Source organism: Hydractinia symbiolongicarpus, chromosome 6, assembly GCF_029227915.1.
Source record: "Hydractinia symbiolongicarpus strain clone_291-10 chromosome 6, HSymV2.1, whole genome shotgun sequence".
NCBI lineage: Eukaryota > Metazoa > Cnidaria > Hydrozoa > Anthoathecata > Hydractiniidae > Hydractinia > Hydractinia symbiolongicarpus.
In genome coordinates, this window is record NC_079880.1 from 25,996,815 (window position 1) to 26,016,259 (window position 19,445).

Consider the following 19,445-nt stretch of genomic DNA (forward strand, 5'->3'; position numbering starts at 1 on the left):
CGACATGCAAAAAGAGACGAAAGGTCCTGCGATGGAGGTCAGGGTTTATTAAATTTCTCAAAAAGTAAGGTAAAACTTATGGAATTTTCTTGTATAAAATTCTAATTCAAACTCTTTCCCAGGGCATTTTCCTTGTTGATGAAATTGATAGAGAGTATTCCGATATAACGGCTCTGGGGACTAGATTGATTTTAAACTTGCTGATTTTGAACTTGAATAATTTTGTGAGAATTTTGTTTTTGTAATAAGTAATTTGCATAAAAAAATTACGAAAATTTCCCTTTGCTAGGGGAATGAAATCTGAGATAATTTTTACTACAAAATATTACAAAAGCATTACGTCTTGTCCGCCCAAGTAACCCTCATGTTTATTTCATTCTTAAAGATTCGCGACACTTGGACTACTTTCATACTACTAATAGATATACCTGAGTTCACTCAAACAAGAAAATAACACTTGTGTTCTGTTAATGTCTTGCACGGTTGCTACTTGTCTGAGAAAGGGCTTAAAAGAAACTGTTTTTATGTTTAGTTCGAAGAAAAGCTGGAAAAATTACTACTTTTACAGTTGTGGGTCACTAAAGGGGGATTTTCACGAATTGTATCTGAGCATGCGCAGTTTTGTTTGTTTTGATTTTGCATCGAAATATTCGCTTCGCTGAAAAGTAGGAAACAGTCCCTATTTTTTAGCGGCCAAAGGTTTCGCTGCTAGTTTTTGACCAATCAGAACGCGGTTAACTAATGTAAACAATGAATTTGGCACCTTTTTTTTGTCGTGAAAATTACAAAGCGAATTCGCCATCGAATTTGCCGTTTCGCTTCGTGAAAATCCCCCTTAATATTTTGGTAAGTAAAAAACGGTACACTTGGAGGTCTTGCATCGCGACCACCGTCCCAATGTCAACAGGAGATAAAAGAGAGGACGAGGCAAGCTCGACTGCAGTAGAACTATCAGAAAGCGCAGTAGCGCCTTTGAGGAGCCAATAGTCCTGGGGACGAGGTTGAGTACGAGGCTATCCTTATGCGGTCCCTTATCTTTCTATCGGAGACCGTGTTAATGTTATCATAATGGCAGACGTTAGCTGTGTAGCGTTGGATATGCTTGATTTTTTATGGATTGCCTTTTTATATTTGATCAGGTGTCAACTTGTTCGTCTTTAATATATGCTTTTAAAATTCAACAGACAGTAAAGCATTCGATGCACGCATAAGACGTCAAATATTTCTGCAGCTTAAAATGAAAGCTTCAGCCGATCCTTCCTTCTCGTCTTGTCTTGCGTTGGTTAGCTAGCTATAGCTAGCTAGCTAGCTCTTAAGTTAGTCCAGACCAAGCATATTTTTTTTTTGCCACTGGGAAATCAGAATAGTTAAGGTTTAGAAACTAAATTTTGATATCCTTTAAGAAAGCTTGTAGTTAACTATAAGCTACATTGGTAGATATAGCAGGGGGCCTTTGAAAATTTTTTTCGGGCTCTGTTAGCTGGATATCACCGCTAAGGGGGGGAGGGGGTCTCAAATTTGAAAAAAAAATCTGCTAGGGAATGAGAAATTTTAAAAATTTGTTTGTGGCCTGAAAATTTTTCATCGTTCGTGAGCATAATTCCTCTTCTCATCAATTCTGATAACTTTTATCTTCAAAACACGCCCTGAGCCTTCCAAGATTTATCTGAATGTGTGTATTTCACGGATGGAAATCCGCTAAAAGAGGGGGGAGGGGTTTGAATCTTAGCGGCGATATTCTGCTAACGAGACCCGATAAAATTTTCGAAGGCCCCTAGATACACAGTACCGCACTTTTCCTCGATCGGGGATAATCACCTGATTGGGCGAGTCGGCGGCGGACGCTAACTTTTTAATACCCGATCATATGAGTGGCACTTTGTAGCTTGTAATAAGTGAATCGAGTGACTCTCCCCCAATCAATGTTACGACATAGTTCACGTTATTGGCCTATTTTTCTACATTATAAATGGGTTCGCCTGCTCAGAGTTATTTTATATATGTGAAGCCATTACACCAATAACATGGTTTCTTATGTCTCTAGCTAGGTAGCGCTATAGGGTATCAATCATTATTTCTTTCACAAATATATTTTTACATTAGTTTTTTGCTTTGGCTAGCCTAATTAATCTTATTTGTCACCTAAGCCGTTTGTCACCTAGCTGTTTTGGTGTATACTGTAAGTATGCAGTAGCTGTCATCTGTACACGTAATAAAAGACTCAAATATACTTATTATTCACAAGCTAGCTACCCTTGCTTGGTTCAGGACATCAAAACCATGTTGTTGATCCAACGAAAATAAACATTAATAGCACCAGAACAGCATGGTGAATATTTTTTTTAATTGGTGAATCGGCGCAAAATACGCATGTCACTTCATATAAACAAAATTGGCCCGCACTTTTGTCCAGCGGCTTGCCCCTTTACAAAAAAATTTTTTTCACAAAAAGTACTCACCCGATCCGGGTAAGTCTCAACTAATTTGGAAGTTGCGGACTCCCCTGATCGGGTAATTACCCCTGATCGGGGGAGACACACCCGATCGGGGAAAAGTGCCGTACTGATACAGTACCGCCTGAATGTAATGTTACATGTACATGCATTTCAGGATGTTGCGTAACAATGTCATGTTTACATAAAAAACTTTGTATCCATTGTTATCACATGTTTCTATTATTATCTATAGGTGCGTGTGTTAACAATAATATAGAAAATACAAAAAACTTTTGTTCGATTTTAAGACATGCATGTTATTGTTTAAATGTGTTAACAATCACAAAATATCAACTATGATATTCGGGAATAATATTAGCACTTTTTTACTGTGCTCAAAAGTTTAGATATTTATAACCATAAAAATAAAAAAGTGTTTTTGCAAGTGTTTTTTCTTATCGCGCTAAAAGTTTTATTTATATATTCTCAAGATAAATATTTAATAAAAATATTTGTTTTTAAATTTTTAAAATGCGATCTAAAAAAGCATTTCTATCGCTGCTTTTCGTTCTTAAACTTTTAAATAGCAATCTAACGAAGCTTTTCTATCGCCGTTCTTCGTTCTTAAATTTTTTAAAATGCGATCTAAAAAAGCATTTTTTTCGCCGATTTTCGTTCTTAAGTTTTTAAAATCCAATCTAACAAAGCTTTTTCGTTGCAGTTTGTCGTTTTTAAACTTTTTAAATGCAATCTAAAAACACATTCTATTGCAGCTTTTCATTCTTAAATTTCTAAATCTTTGTAACTCGTTGCATGTATAGACAAAACATATAACATTTCTTTCATGTGCAGAAAAATAATATTCGCTTACGCGTTTACGAAATTGGAGATACTTTAACAAATAAATTCATGTGTGAATAAAAGATGTTCGTGCGCTGAAAGAATAGAGACACGAAGAATAATTAACTTTTTAAACATTTTTTGTGTTAATCCCTTAGCAGCTGAGGTAATTATAAAAAACAAAAGCCACACAAAAATTTCATGCGATCGTTAAATTTCACGTGTGGGACACGAACTCTATTGTTTTTGACATGCAAAAAATAGATCATGTATTTAACAATGGATATATAATAAAAACTAAAGTTCTGGCGCTAACAAAAGTTCATGTACAGGTGATAACTATCTTGCTCATGTAATATTACATTCAGGCGGTACTGTAGATGTGCATATTTGATTACATGGGTAGCCTCACAAATATAGATAGATGTGCATATTTTACATGGCTAGCCTCACAAATATCGAGGGATATACCCTGTCTATTATTCCAGGAGGGGCCATGGCTTAGAGTCCTGGAGTATTTAATGCTCATTTTGAGCTACGCAAACTCAATGCTAGGGTTCACAACTCTGCCAGAGAACTCCCTGCCTGCAACATCCAACACGGCCCACACAGTGCGCCATCTCCCCAATTTCCCTCACATGGCTTGGGTTAACCTGGGGCTATGGTAATCTCCTGGAAGAATTTGATAGAATATATATCATCCCTCAAGTGTTAGAAAAAATGGATCTTTTAAACAAAAAGAAATCTTTCATTGGGAAACCTGCACCTCTTGGATATGTTGCTGGTCTTGGAAGAGGGTAAGTTTTTTTTTTTATTTATTTATTTTGAACTTACTCAGTCTTTTTATTCTAACGCATGCCATCGCACCTGCACGCCTTAGCACACCGTTACAAAATGGTCTTTGTACATGTGGTGTTACATTTAAGCATAGTATGCTACTCAGCACTTTTTTATGGAATTTAAAAAGTTGTATTTTATATTGACAAAACCTTTTTAGTGCTACTGGTTTTACAACACGTTCAGATATTGGTCCTGCACGAGATGCTACAGATATTCCGTAAGTTCTAATTTCAGCTGTGTTAGGTCCAATTAAATTATTTTAGTCTTTGATTTGAGCTATAAAAGGAATCACACATGGTAAACTATCGCGATTGTATAAAATCATTTTTAGCGATGAAGCACAGCAAGCTGCCTTGCAAACTCAAATGATGAGACACAAAAAGCGTGATGATGATGATGAAGATGAGGACTTAAATGAATCGAATTATGACGAGGTATTCTTTATAACAAACAAAAGAGTAAAATGACATTACTTCTACAGCACATTTTCAGAACTGTTATGCTACTGGGAAAGGATAATAAAATATGCAATTGTGAATAATAATTATTTATGTCAGTATTTAAAGTTGATTTAAGATCAGAAATAGCATTTTTTGTAAATGGTCCAATTTTGTTCTGTTCAGAGAAAAGATAAACCGTCTTCTTCAGGGGTTTTTTTTGCCTTTTTTAAGGATTTCATATGTAATTCAAGCATTTGTGTTTACATTTGTTTTAAAACTTTTTTTTCTGTTGGTCATGGAAGTGTATTGGTTAGTAAAATGAAGGAAATCAGAATGCTTTGACTTTGTGAGAGGCTGGACAGTATGATAGGTTAAAACGAAATTATAGACAAACTTTTTAAACATGTAGTTTGCCGGATATGGTGGCAGCTTGTTTACAAGTGGTCCATATGAGAAAGATGATGAAGAAGCTGATGAGGTGTATGAAGCAATTGATCGAAGAATGGATGGGAAGAGGAAAGAAAGAAGGTAAAACATTGTTTTTTTGTGATTGGAGTATTTACTTTTGTTGTTATTGCCACGTTCTGTCTGATAATTTTTGCAGCATTTTTCTTGCAATTTCATATGCGCCATGTTATGTGACTTGCTCATTCCCAGAAAAATAGAATAATAAAACAGAATAATAGCATACTATGTTGTATTCTTTTAACATAGGGAGAAGAAATTCAAAGAAACTGTTGAGAAATATCGTCAAGAGAGACCTAAAATCCAACAGCAGTTCTCTGATTTAAAGGTATTTCCGTCAAAACATTTTTTATTATTATTTAAGTAAACAGAATATTTTTTACAACATGCAACTTTGTTAAAAAGAATCTTTCTGATGTAACCTATTATTGTTTGTTAAGTTATAAGTTTGGAATGCTATGCAACAATCCGTTCATTATATTGTTTTGATATAGCGAAAACTCACAGAAGTTTCAGCACACGACTGGGCAATGTTACCAGAAGTTGGAGATGCTAGAAACAAAAAGATGAGAAATCCAAGAACAGAAAAGTTAGTTTTTTTTGTTATATTATGAATTAAAGAGCTTGTTAGAGTTAACGATGTTATTCAAATAAAAAGATTTGATTGGGACACTTGAAGCATGTATTTTTGTTTCTGTTACTAAAAGGAGGTACAATGGGTAATCAGGATAAAAAAATCTCTTTACGTACCTGTAGTATTAAAATGCAACCTAGTTAACATGTGGTGCGTGGCCTTGTGGTTATGGAGTTTGCTTCGTAATCACAAGGTCCGTGGTTCGGTCTACAGCGCGGGCACGTTTAGCAAGTGCCTTTACCACAGCTATGGGTCAACCCATGCCATGCGAGGTAAATTGGGTAGGTATTGCCGGTGTATACTTAATCTATACATTCAGAACACAGGACCTACATTGATAACAGTGTTTCCAACACTGGCTATCCTGTATAAATATTCGTAATAATAATAATAATGATAATAATAAACCCTCCTTGTCTACCCAGTGAAACTTTGGATACACACCTTTAAGGACTGTTGATTATCAGTACTGCATTCTATCGTTAATTCCTAAACCAAAACCAGGTATAGATTATTTAGCTTGCATATTTATTGTTATAAGTGTGATAATAAATAAGCAAAAACCTCAAACATAAAGTGTTCAAGGACAAATAGTTGTATATACATGTTTGTTTTTTATAGTAAACACAAAGTGCACGTGATGGGTTAAAATAAAAAAGGTGAAAAACCATAACATGAATTTCTTTATATTTAGGTTCACACCAGTTCCTGATAGTGTTATTAGATCAGCTTTGTTGGCTGGTCAAACAGCAACAGCTGTCAATACAATGGACCAAGTAAGATATGTTCTTGCAAAACTATATTGGCAACTGCTTTTGTCTTATTCAAAAAAATTTTTTCCAAATTTCTTAAACTCACCTATAATGTATACTATAATACACGCTGTCTATCTGCAAGTCAGTAAAGGAATTTGTTGTAAAAATAAATATGCAGGTAATTTGTACGCTTTCTACTGAACACTGTTAACGTATGCAGGATTTTGTAAATTGAAAACACCATTATAATCGCACCTATTATCTTAGTAATAGCCCAATTAAATTTCATTCTTTCATGTCAACAGGCCGGCAAAGATGCACAAAATATATGTACGTCAGAGAGTTCCCCTTGAATTTTCTATAGAATAACAACTAGTGTTTTTAATATGTTTTATTTGATAATCACTTTTTTATTAACCTGACAATAGCTGGGTGGTTTGAATACACCATATCCTGGACTTTCCACACCAGTCACAGGGGATTTGGATTTAAACAAAATTGGAGAAGCAAGAAAATCTTTGGTTAATGTGAAATTAGATCAGGTATAGATTTTTAAAGCAAAACTGGAATATTGACTACTAGTGTCCTGCAAAGTGATCAGCGTGTTTTCTTTTGGACTTAAAAAGCAATTATGTGTCACTACAACATTGATCTATGTATATGTAGGCTTCAGATTCAGTATCTGGTCAAACTGTTGTTGATCCAAAAGGGTATTTAACAGATCTGCAAAGTTTAACGCCAAGTTCTAGCGGTGACATCGGCGATATTAAGAAAGCAAGGCTGTTGTTGAAATCTGTCATTACAACTAATCCAAAGCATGCACCTGGTAAGTAGACATCACAAAAAAACATTTTGTACTTGTAACTTCTTATAAAATATGTTGATGTGACCAATGCAAGTGGAATTTTTATGTCCATAAAGCTTGCTTGTTTTATCAATATTTCAAGTTTTTTTAATGTCACAACAAAGGTAGTTTTTTTTATTTTACATTACCTTTTTCATGTAACATCTTGCACATGCTCTTTAAGCACTTGTTTTTTTTGTGATAGGTTGGATAGCTGCTGCTCGTCTGGAAGAAGTCACTGGTCATTTACAGAAAGCAAGAAACCTAATCATTCGAGGTACTGAAGCATGTCCTAAAAGTGAAGACGTGTGGCTGGAAGCGGTTCGACTAGAGGTTTGTATGATTTAGTTACATGGATAAATTAGTAAACTAAATTATTTCCTAAGGAATAGTTGAACGTTACATCGATTACAATGTGCCACAAGCTGTCATGGGCAAAAATAAATTAGACTCTATGTTTAATTTATGTTGAAGGTGTTTTGGTCTACAATTATTATAATCTGCAGATTATTCATTTTATGACCCAACTAGTCTAAAATAAGATCGTTAAATGTTTAATTCACATAACTGTCTGACATTTTTGTATTCAAAGGTAATGCCTAACTTCAAAACAAGTTTCATAGCCAGACAAGATTACTATAAACCTTTATTTTAAAATGTTTTGTTTCAATACAGCCGACAGATTTGTCAAAGGCAGTTGTTGCGCAAGCTATAAAACACCTTCCACAGTCTGTTCGCCTTTGGATTAAAGCAGCTGACATGGAGGAAGAAATTGTGGCACAGAAAAGAGTATTTAGAAAAGGTGGATAATTAATATTAAATCCATTTGTTGTTTGTTTTTTGCAACAACATGCAGATATACTGTTTGGTCAGTTATGTGAAATCTGACTGAATGATATGTTTAGTTTTAATCAAATATTTTATCTAGCTCTGGAAAATATACCCAACTCTGTTCGTCTTTGGAAGGCTGCAGTCGAGTTAGAAGAACCTGAAGATGCTCGTATATTGTTGTCTCGAGCTGTTGAGTGTTGTCCACAAAGTGTCGAGGTTAGTAAGTGTACCTGCAGGAATATGTTGGTTACCCTATCACTTACCATTAATAAGTTATGAAATTAACACTAAGCAGTTGACACACACTATTACAAAGGTGTGGCGATATGATAGATATAGTGCTTTCGCCCAATAAATGTATTAAAATATAGTTCCGCATCGAATTATCTTGTTAATGTTTTTTTTCTGCACCTATCTGTATTATTATGTTATTTCTCTCTCAGAGAGTTTTTTAGATTTGCATTAATTTTCTGTCCCTTATTTTCTAAGTTGGTAATAACGTAGCTTCATGTAATACACCTAACCCTAAAAGGTGCTGAAACAAAAATTTCCCAATTTTATTTTAGAACAGATTTCTTTCCACAAGCACACAAGAGTCTTTAATTTTAACTTTTAACAATTTTTAACTTTTTTTATGGTATTAATTCGTGACATCATGATAACAAAAGTTACATTAGTGAAGCCAGTTGAATGTTCAATCAATAAATTTTTTAACGTTATGTTTTTTAAATTATGAACTTAATTATACTCTAAAAGGAACTGCTTGGTCCATAAAATTTTTAAAATGTTCGTTTTAGCTCTGGTTAGCTTTGGCACGTTTAGAAACATACGAAAATGGTAGAAGAGTGTTAAACAAAGCTCGTGAAAAAATTCCCACAGATCGTCAGATTTGGATCACTGCTGCAAAATTAGAAGAAGCTAATGGGAACACTACTCTAGTAGATAAAATCATTGAAAGAGGTAGTGTATAATGTATTTTTGACAATAACAACGATAAGGTTGATTAACAATTGTTAACAATTCTCTTATATGCGCTGTGTTCATTAGCACCATAGGGTTGCTATTTGCAGAACGGATTAGAATTCTTATTTCTCATGGCGAGTTATGGTTATCTTTGTATTTCTGGTTACTAGCAGATATAAAGATCACTGTAAATAGTCAAAACCCTAACATTGTGGTAATAAATTGTCTGTCCCCAGTTCGTGCTCTTCCCTAAACTTGTTCCTAGTTGTTGCCACTTTGAGTATGACATTAGGAGCCTTGATGAAAAAAACTAAATTATATCACAAGATTGAGATTTCTCTTGATCCTGATGTTTTTCTTTCTATTTACCATATTGTGTTTAGCTGTCTCGTCGCTGGCTGCTAATGGTGTAGAAATAAATCGTGAATTATGGATTGTGGATGCTGAAGATGTCGACAAATCAGGCTCAACATACACAGCCCAGTCAATCATGTGAGTGGTTATTTATTTGTTTGTTTATTGAAAAAATGGCATGTAGTAAAAATAGGTCACAGATCCTTAGAAAGTCTTTTTCAACTCCAAATTTTCTAGTCACTCTAACAAGAACTTGCCAACTTAATATTATAGTGAAAAATTAAATTGGTACACTAAAAAAATATGTGTCTATTGATCATGTTAAGAAATAACCAAAAATGACCATTTTTACAAAATATCTAGATTGAGTGATTAATTGCAGAATGAGGAAAAAACAGCAAGATTAGCCTAGAGTTTTAGATTTGTACAAAGATGTACATGAGATTTGCAAACAGATATGGAACACATAGTCCCCACTAAAATGATTTACAACTAATGTATTTTTGCAGTCGTACAGTGATTGGTGTAGGAATTGAAGATGAAGATCGAAAACATACCTGGATAGAAGATGCTGAATCAGTATGTTCGTTTATTTTTGTTCACTTTTCGATCACATTTAGCTGCGTAATAAAAAAGTGTTTCCTTTTGATCAAGTTCTCAACAACTCTTTCATCAAAGAGTATGAAAATTATTTTTATACCATTTTTTAGTCTAATACATTTCAAAGTTTTTGTGTGTCTCTTTTAATACTGATTCCTATTCCAGTAGTTGCACATATGTAACGATTTCTTTAGTGTGCTGCTCATGGTGCATTCGAGTGTGCTCGTGCAATTTATGCGTACGCTTTAAAGGCCTTCCCTAACAAAAAATCCATCTGGTTAAGAGCAGCATACTTCGAAAAGAATCACGGAACAAGGTGAGGAGATGTTGTGCATATATCGTCATTCGGTGGATTTGTTATTTGACGTTGAATTTTCATGAAATCCAATATTTCACCATCTCCATTCAGTGGATTTGTTATTTGACGTTGAGTTGTCATGAAATCCAATATTTCACCATCTCCGTTCAGTGGATTTGTTATTTGACGTTGAATTTTCATGAAATCCAACATTTCACCATCTTCATTCAGTGGATTTGTTATTGGACGTTGAATTTTCATGAAATCCAATCTTTTACCATCTCATTTCAGTGGATACATTATTCCCCGTTAAATATTGTGCTTACTTTATTGAGAGATTTTCTTCTAGAGAGTCACTTGAAAGTCTCTTGCAAAATGCTGTCAAACATTGTCCAAAAGCAGAGGTGTTATGGTTGATGGGTGCCAAATCAAAATGGATGGCGGTAAGTTTCATTCTTCACACATCCGTTACGATATTTTTAATAATAGGTAAGGTTCTTGCTCTGTGATTGGTTATTTCTTGGTCCACATAGTTACTCTTTTTAATGGAAAAAGCTTTAGTTACATTGTTTTTTTCGTTATACCTTCAGCGTAAAATTTCGGTAGTTGTCGCAAAATTTGTATGTTACGATAAAGAAGCTTAACGATTAACTAAAGTACAAAATGCACTCCGTAAAGTAGTTATACGGGATGGTTTCGTAAAATAACGATAAGAGATGCTTCCGTTAACGTTGCTGTCTTAAAAATCGTTAGGATATGTTTTTGTAAACATCGATAGATGCACTCGTAAACATCAGTAGGAGTTGTTCTCGCTAGCATCGATCGACGATGCTCTCGTAACATCAATAGGAGAGACTCGTAAAAATCATTAGGAATTGTTTTTGATAACATCGATTAAAGGTGATCTCGTAACAGCGATAGAAGATGTTATGGTAAACTTGCGCTTAATATTTTCTTTCTATTGTGTATTTTTGCTGCTTTTTTGCAGAACGAGATTCCAGCCGCTAGATCCATCTTAGCTCTTGCTTTTCAAGCAAACCCGAACAGTGAAGAAATCTGGTTGGCTGCTGTCAAGCTAGAATCCGAAAACAATGAAGATGAAAGAGCAAAACGTTTGCTCGCAAAAGCAAGGATGAGTGCTCCTACTGCGAGAGTAAGTGCTCCATGTCTACTTTGCCTGGCGAAATTATTTTACATGGGTGTGATCACCTTTTTAAACTAAATATTTTTTTCTTGACGTTATGTCTTAAAATATTCACTATAAAGTTAGTCTAATGTTGTTTTAAATGTCCCTTCCCGTTTACATAGAAAATTGACTGAAAAATGCACACACAAAATCTTTTAAAAAATGGAAAAGAATGAATTCTTCTTTGGCAGACGAATAAATTTGATTTTGTCCTTAAAGTTCTTAAATTGCTAAATAACATATACTAGAATAAATATTTCAGGAACACCTTTATCTTGTGTTTTTGTTCGAAGGTTAGCAACTAAAATTCGTATTTTTTTCTATTTCTCTCATCCATTCACTGAGTTAATTATTTATCCATTCATTTAGGTGTACATGAAATCTGTTCGACTAGAATGGGTACTTGGAAACTTGCAACAGGTAATGTTTTTGATTGACTGGAGTTGCTTTTCCTAAGAAATAAAAATGTGTTAAAAATATATTGTATCAGGAGCTTCACTTGATTTTAGACTATAGGGTTACTGCTGTTGACAATTATAAGGTGTAAATTTGTAATGTTTCAGTACATGTGTTTTAGGCGAAAGATTTATTAAAAGAAGCGTTGGCAAAATACGATGACTTTCCAAAGGTAATATTTCCACGATACCGTACACGATACTAGATGGACATTTGAAATCTTAAAAAAAACAAATACAACGTATTGACAACGTTTCGGGTGATACCGTTGACTAATTACCTTAAATATGTCTCGATTAACACAAGACTTGTTGTTTCAGCTCTGGATGATGAAAGGTCAAATATGCGAAGGTGAAAAAGATATGTATGAAGCGAGACAAGCCTATAGAAATGGAGTAGGTTTTTGTGCTGTTTTTTTTTCTTTTTTTTAATTTTTGTTATTTTCTGATTTTTGTTGTCGTACACTGCTTAAAAAAAGAAACGTGCTGCTAAATTTTCGATATCATCAACTTTTGGCACATGCTGTGTCAACTTTAGAGAGACTTGGGCTAAAGTCTTACAGAATATGTCGGCTAACAGGTACTTTTCTTGAGTTCGTATATACTGTTGTTCCTTCTTTCTTTCTGTTGTTTCATAAAGCATTTTGCCATTGGCTAAACAAAGTCCTGTTATTTCTATCATATTTTTCCTTTATGATGCGTTTCATTGGCGAAACAAAGTCCTGTCGCTCTTCGCATATGTTTCCTTTATGAAACATTTCGCAATTGTCAAAGCAAAGTCGTGTCTATTTTCGCTTTATGAAATGTTTCGCTGTTGTCTTTTCTCTTAGCTTTTTATTCATTACGTGTTTTGCAAATGACAAAACAAAGCGGCATTTTGAGTTTCTCGTTGTTTTTAAACTTTCAATATTCACTTTCCATGGCAAAGGTCAGTGATATGAGCAAAATATTATTTCATTAAAAGATTTCTTAAAACATTACAAAATAAATAATTTTGATTGCGCGATTTTACGACGAAAAACCTGCGAAACTTTAAGGGGATAATGTGACTTCAAGGGGATAATGTGACTTCAAGGGGATAATGTGACTATCCAGGCTAATTATGCCTTTAAAATACGTGTGGCTAATGTCAGAAAACGTACTATGATTTTTTATGAATCTTCTTGGAAAGAAAGTGTCTCAAAAAGTATCATAAAATCTTGAGATTAAATTTGAATTCTTCAGTGGTGAGCTGACTATCACCATTACGGTTAACATTAGGTGATTTCTTAGTAAATCTTAACCCTGATATGCTCATAAATGGTATACTTATAAAAACATATCAATGTAAATGTGGTGTTACTTAAAAATTAGCGGTCTGAATAATTATACTCGCCCCAGCAACATAAGCAAAGATGGCGGATTTGCGGTCGTTTCGAGAACTTCGTTGCAGACTAACAAAACAACATCACACATTACGTGTTGGTTTTTCCTCAACGTGGTTTGGTAATATGCTATTTATTTTTAACTGTCACTCGATCTGAAAAAATCCAATAAAACATGTTTTTGTGGCAAAGCAGCAAAAAAAACATCACGGAGATGTAAACGCTTTCTTTTTCATGGCTGATGCATCAAAATTTGATGTGGGTCCTGGTTTTAACAAGTATCACGCATTTATCTGTCTCTGTACATTTCATGTGTCGTAACATTACGCAACGCAAGAAACGGTTCTGTTATATCTAGTCGTCAACCCGTGGAAAAGTCCACGAGGTCGCCCGTCCTTCATATATCGTATTTTGTGTTTCCGTATTAGACAGACAAAATAGTCAGACAGCTATTATTATAGAGATGTTATACTTCACTAGAAGAAGAAAAGAAAATAGTGAATTTGTGATGTTCGGGTATTTCAGTTTCTATGAACCAAGGGTTGTTTTTGTTCTGCTCTGATAAAACCTTATGATCTTGTATTGTGTTTTACAATAATAGTACACCTAGAAATACAACGTAACGTGTTATTTTGGTTTCAAATAGTACAAATGATAACTGTTTTGAATTAAAAATCCAACTTTTCCACGTATCGACACATCGAAAAGATCAAGCTGGTCCCATCAGATCAACTAATTTTGGTACACATCACGTTTAGGTGGAGATTCAACTTTATATTAGTATTTATTTGCGAGTATTTATTAATGAGTTTTCGGGTTTAAGTAAGATACGTACTGACGAGAACAGGAAATGTTCAGTGTCAGAAAGTTCTATATAGGAAAATGTTTTTTTTTTAAATCCCAATATTTGTTGTTACATAATTCATCCCATTGATGCTAGGTGCCGTTATAAAAAGTTTTTGGTTGTCCACGGTTGGGTGACTTGCATCTCACACGTAGTTCATTTTAAGTTACTGACATAATGTCACAAAAAACTTCATGCTATATTTGCATTTCATCAGGGTTACCATGACTTTTCTGAAACTTCGTATTTCTCCTCGATTTTAAATGTCTTTTTAAATCTCCTTTAAAAGTAGATTTTTAACAACTTTCTCAATTCTCCTCAATTTTCCCTTAACAACTGGTTGTATGTTGTTTATTTTCAAAATGCATTACATACAGTACAGCAATAATTGTTCTTAACTCATGTCATTATCTTTAAAATCTCCTCAAATTTTCTATGAAACACCATCATCTCAAGCAACGTGGAAAAGTCTCATCAAAAGTCCTCAAACATCATTAAATTTGACTCCATAAAAAAGTGGAAACTCCCTTTGTCAGTTTATTAAAATGTTTTTTGCGGAGTCATCTTACTGTCTACCTAGATATGTTGGGTTAAAGTTTTTTTGCTTGAAAAAATACTGTGACCACTGTCGGTCTCTTTATGTTTTTGTGCTTCGTGTTGCAACAACAGTACATGAGTTCAAATTTCGACATTTTGTTGTGCCATAGCAACAACTTTTGTGCCATAGCAACAATTTTGTGCCATAGCAACAACTTTTGTCACATAGCAACAACTGTTTATAATAGTAGCAACTTTGTCCCATAGCAACAATTGTCTATCATAGCAACAACCTTTGTCCCATAGCAACAACTCTTTATAATAGTAGAAACTTTGTTCCATAGCAACAATTGTATATCATAGCAACAACCTTTGTGCCATAGCAACAACTGTCTATCATAGCAACAACTTTCAGATTTGCGTGAATCCTTTGAAGTGATATTTCTTTTTCTTTTTACGATTGTTAAAGATATATTTATATATAAATATTTTGCTGTCTGCTGTCTGCGATGCACAGTAAGATATTAAGAAATGTCATACGACTGTGTTTAGAAATATATTACTTCCGTTCTCATTTTTAATAAAAAAAGATTATGCATTTTATTTCGTTTGATGTATTCGATTGATGGTATTTAGTCATGAGAAGGAAAAGTTGATATGAATTTAAGTAGCAATGTAGACTCAATTTCCGCTGTTACTTTTAATTATGTAATCATGTGACCTATGCAGGCGTTTTGTTGTGGTGATATTGTTTTCCGTTTTTAAAAATTTTAAAATATTAATCTCCTTATATATTTTTTTTTAATCGCAATCTAATTTTCATGAATTTTCTGAAGCGAATAATCCAACGTACATCAAAATTTCGCGCAGCAAGATGCGCGAAATTTTTGCGCGAAATTTTTGCGCGACTGATTGTTCGCGCAGTGAGGACTGTGAAACAATTTTTTTGGTTTTATTTCTTGTCATCTAATAATAGTTTGTTTCCTTAGTTGTATGGTGGATTTTTTTTTTATTCTAAGTAATTTTATGAGAAAAAAAAAATGTCAAACGAAAGTAACGAATTCTTTTAAAGGGTGACGAAAATGTTTTCTTACCAATAATTTTCTCCTGCGAATTCTGTTTAGAATCGTTTGAATTTTTTTTATTTTTTTTAATTTCGTTTGCTTCACTTTGCGTAAGCGTTAGAATGATTCTATAAAATCTTCGCTTAAGTTTTAGCCATTGAATTTGATTTTGAATGTTGTCGCAACATTTTATAGCAAGTTATTGTGTGTTTTTTGTAGGTGAAGAAATGTCCAAACTCAATTCAACTTTGGATCTTGCTTGGAAAGTTAGAAGAAAAAGAAGGTATTTCTTAACACTTTCGAGAACATATTCCAAAAAAGGAATTAGACTGCTCACTACATGTTTTATAAAAACTTATAGCAGATTGAGCATTGCAATAGTTAGCACGTATGACATGCAATAAATAAGCAGTATCATCTCGTGATAGGTAACTTAACGAAAGCTCGATCAGTTCTCGAACAGGGACGACATCGCAACCCAAAGATCGACGAGTTATGGTAGGTGTCTTGGTTTCTGTTCTCTGGAACTTCTTAGTGTCAACTTTGTTTAAACATTCGTGTTAGAGGGAATGTCCTTATACATTTCAGATTGTGAAGTGCAAAGAGAAAATTTGATAGCACTGAGTATCCTATGTTTGAACTGGCTTTTTATTCAAATTTATTTTTTGGAAATTCTTCAAGTGTGGTGTTCAAAAACACGATGTATAAATTAATAATCAGAGAAAAGTTTAGCCACCGATGCACATAATTATTTAACTAATGGCTTCATTAACTTAATATAACATATTATTGCATATATGACATAACATAAACTTATAACATAAACTGGTGTAGTTTTTATTCTATTTAAAATATATTATACTACGTATATTATTTTGCACTTTCTTTGAAGAAGAGACAAACGAAGAAAGACTACACCTTTTTTTTATTTTCAACAGGTTGCATTCTGTTCGACTTGAAAATCGTGCTGGTTACAAAGATTTCGCCAAATCATTAATCGCAAAAGGTAACTCTTTAACAGCACGGTTGTTTGTGAACGTAACAAATTTTGTTTTGATCGCAACAGCACGGTTGTTTGTGAACGTAACAGTCTATGTTTTGATCACGATGCCGTTGTTAGTAGATGATCAACTAATGCGTGTAACATTTTCAAAATGAGAGATTGTGGTAGAAAAACGTTGTTTGTTTCCTACTTCCGTGTCATTGAAAATGTACATGTCGTCGTGTCGACGTCACCGACATGTTGACGTCGTCACTCGCGTGTTGACAACTTGACATTTGACTAGGGTACACGTTGTGTAATGAGGAATTAAATTGTGTCATTTAAATTGATGTTCGTTTCATTGTGTCCTGTCGTTCGGTAATTAACACACCAATTAACTTAATTGAATTAAAATTAATTAATTGGAATGGAGTGGGATATATTTCTCATTGTGACTCTCCTGTAGAGGCTCTTTTTGTTGTTGTTTTTTTTTATTATTTTTATCGAGACCGTTGGGTTATTTTAAGATTTATCTCGATTTGTATATTATGTGTTTATTAAAAAAGGGAAAAATTGATCAACAAGGGGGAGGAGATTTGTGACAATAGAGTCCTTAAAACAATAACAAGAGACACAATACACAATAAAAGCCTTGAGAAAAAATAAAAATATTTTCGATTATATTTTGAACCACACCTTGATATTTTCAGAGATATATTGACTTCATTGTCACCATCTTTAAAATTAAAATGGCGGTTTTACTATCCACTTGCATAATGCAGTATTTTTAAGTACTCAAATTTATTGAATGTAACTCCATATGTGTTAAAAAATAGTTTTCTACGATTTACCAGTTTTCTTCTTTCTTCAACTCACTTTCTCCTCTCTTGACCTTTCTCACTCACTTTCTCTTTTCTCAATTTAGTTTTTTGTTCCCTTCTAAGTTGGCCACATATCTAAAAAAAACATCATAAAAAAAAGCACTTGATTGTGTTCGTTATCTATTTTTTACTATTATATTTCTTTCGCCTGCAAAACTGACGCTTTTGCCTGGAAAATATTTTTTTACGTTCCTTTATTATTTTTTAGCAATGCAAGATTGTCCAACGTCAGGCGTACTATGGGCGGAGAGTATTTTCATGGAGTCCCGCCCTCAACGTAAAACGAAGAGTGTGGACGCGTTAAAAAGATGTGAGCACGACCACCATGTGCTCTTAGCTGTATCAAAGTAAGTAGTCAGAAGACTGAGCACGAACTGAGTATATTCTTACAAAAACGGTTGCAAGGATTTTTTTTTTTTTTTTTTTTTTTTGCAAAATTATTTTACTTCCGTACACTGCGTACAAGCGCTTAAGCGATATCTAAGTAATATACAATATCTGGAGATAGTGCATTGGTAGCACTGTCAACTTTTAATCACAAGATTGCAGGTTCGAGTCCCCTCCCCAGCGCACTTTAAATGTAGTGTTGTCAGCCCGTATGGAACCATCTACTGACTGCCAATTGGTATATGTAGCAGGCAAGCAAGTTAGAGAAATGCCAACGTAATTAGAAATGGCAAGCAGCTTAAGCGATATCCATTCAGCGTCCTAATCCTGCTTTACATTCTGTCCTTACCAACGTGTAAATATTTTGATGCATGTAATTTATGGAGGTCATGATGTAAGAATTATTTCACAGGCATTTCCTCAGGCGCACGTCTTTAGGATGAAAAATATGACAAGACTTACAAAATGTTCGGCATCTTCGCTCGCCCGTGTTCTTCGCGTCCCACAGATGAGTTTGTTTGTCGAGTTTGAGCAAGTCTCCTGCTTTGTTTGAGGTTGTGCTATGCAATGTGGGCGTTTCTTTACGAAGTTTTTCCTCATACCTTTTGTAGGTTGTTTGACATAAGTATAATTTTGTGGCGTCATGCATTGTTATTTTTTTTTCTAGATTATTTTGGAGTGAACGGAAAATCAACAAAGCACGTGATTGGTTCCATCGTACAGTAAAAATTGACCCTGACTTCGGAGATGCATGGGCGTATTTTTATAAATTTGAATTACTCAATGGAACAGAAGTAAATATTTTTACATTTCATGTTGTTGTTGTTGTTCTTATTGTGTTATTGTTATTGTTGTTGTTGTTGTTTGAATGGAGATTGCTATTTCAAAGTCGGAGTTGCTTTGTTGTCATCCCCGTCTGTTCCCCGTCTGTTCCCCTGCTGTTAAGCAGTGATGCAACAACCCAACACTGCCAACAAAAGATAAATTTGTTTTAAAAAATATAATTATTTCTGTTGACTAAAGCAATTGGTTAATTTTAGGCCAATCAGAAAGCAGTGTTAGAAAAATGTGTGAAAGCCGAACCACGTCACGGTGAACTATGGCAGGAAGTTGCGAAGAATACGAAGAACTGGCGAAAGAAAACTGCGGAGTTGTTACCCCTTGTTGCGAAGTCTCTGAAACCAATCGAAAGTCTGTAACGTTTGGATGACGAAGAAATTATACAGATGATGAGTTTGTAGAAGAGAAAATGACCGTCCAGAATGCGTACACATTTGCCACTCACATCACGTGGACATAGATCTTCTTAATGTACATAAAGGAAAATTGGTTTGAACACACATTATTTCCACCAATTTTAATAAAGAAATGCTATATGTGGAAAAACTAAAAGATATACCTTAAATGATCATTACTTTTTTACTGCCCCTGCCAATTTTGTACTGA

General features: G+C 34.1%; 1 protein-coding gene across 1 annotated transcript; it reads left to right on the forward strand.

Annotated features, from left to right (window-relative positions):
* Positions 1-3,090: 3,090 nt before the first annotated feature.
* Positions 3,091-19,407, forward strand: LOC130647854 (pre-mRNA-processing factor 6-like). Its single transcript, XM_057453843.1, has 27 exons — positions 3,091-4,072; positions 4,273-4,332; positions 4,447-4,549; positions 4,965-5,083; positions 5,270-5,348; positions 5,515-5,609; positions 6,349-6,430; positions 6,838-6,951; positions 7,076-7,235; positions 7,459-7,586; positions 7,929-8,055; positions 8,182-8,300; positions 8,882-9,044; positions 9,431-9,539; positions 9,911-9,980; positions 10,196-10,317; positions 10,649-10,742; positions 11,288-11,452; positions 11,855-11,905; positions 12,063-12,113; positions 12,262-12,336; positions 15,969-16,032; positions 16,178-16,247; positions 16,688-16,755; positions 17,821-17,959; positions 18,667-18,793; positions 19,040-19,407. Exons 1-27 carry the CDS (start codon positions 3,996-3,998, stop codon positions 19,196-19,198), a joined length of 2,790 nt encoding a protein of 929 aa, XP_057309826.1. The 5' UTR covers positions 3,091-3,995; the 3' UTR covers positions 19,199-19,407.
* Positions 19,408-19,445: the final 38 nt, after the last annotated feature.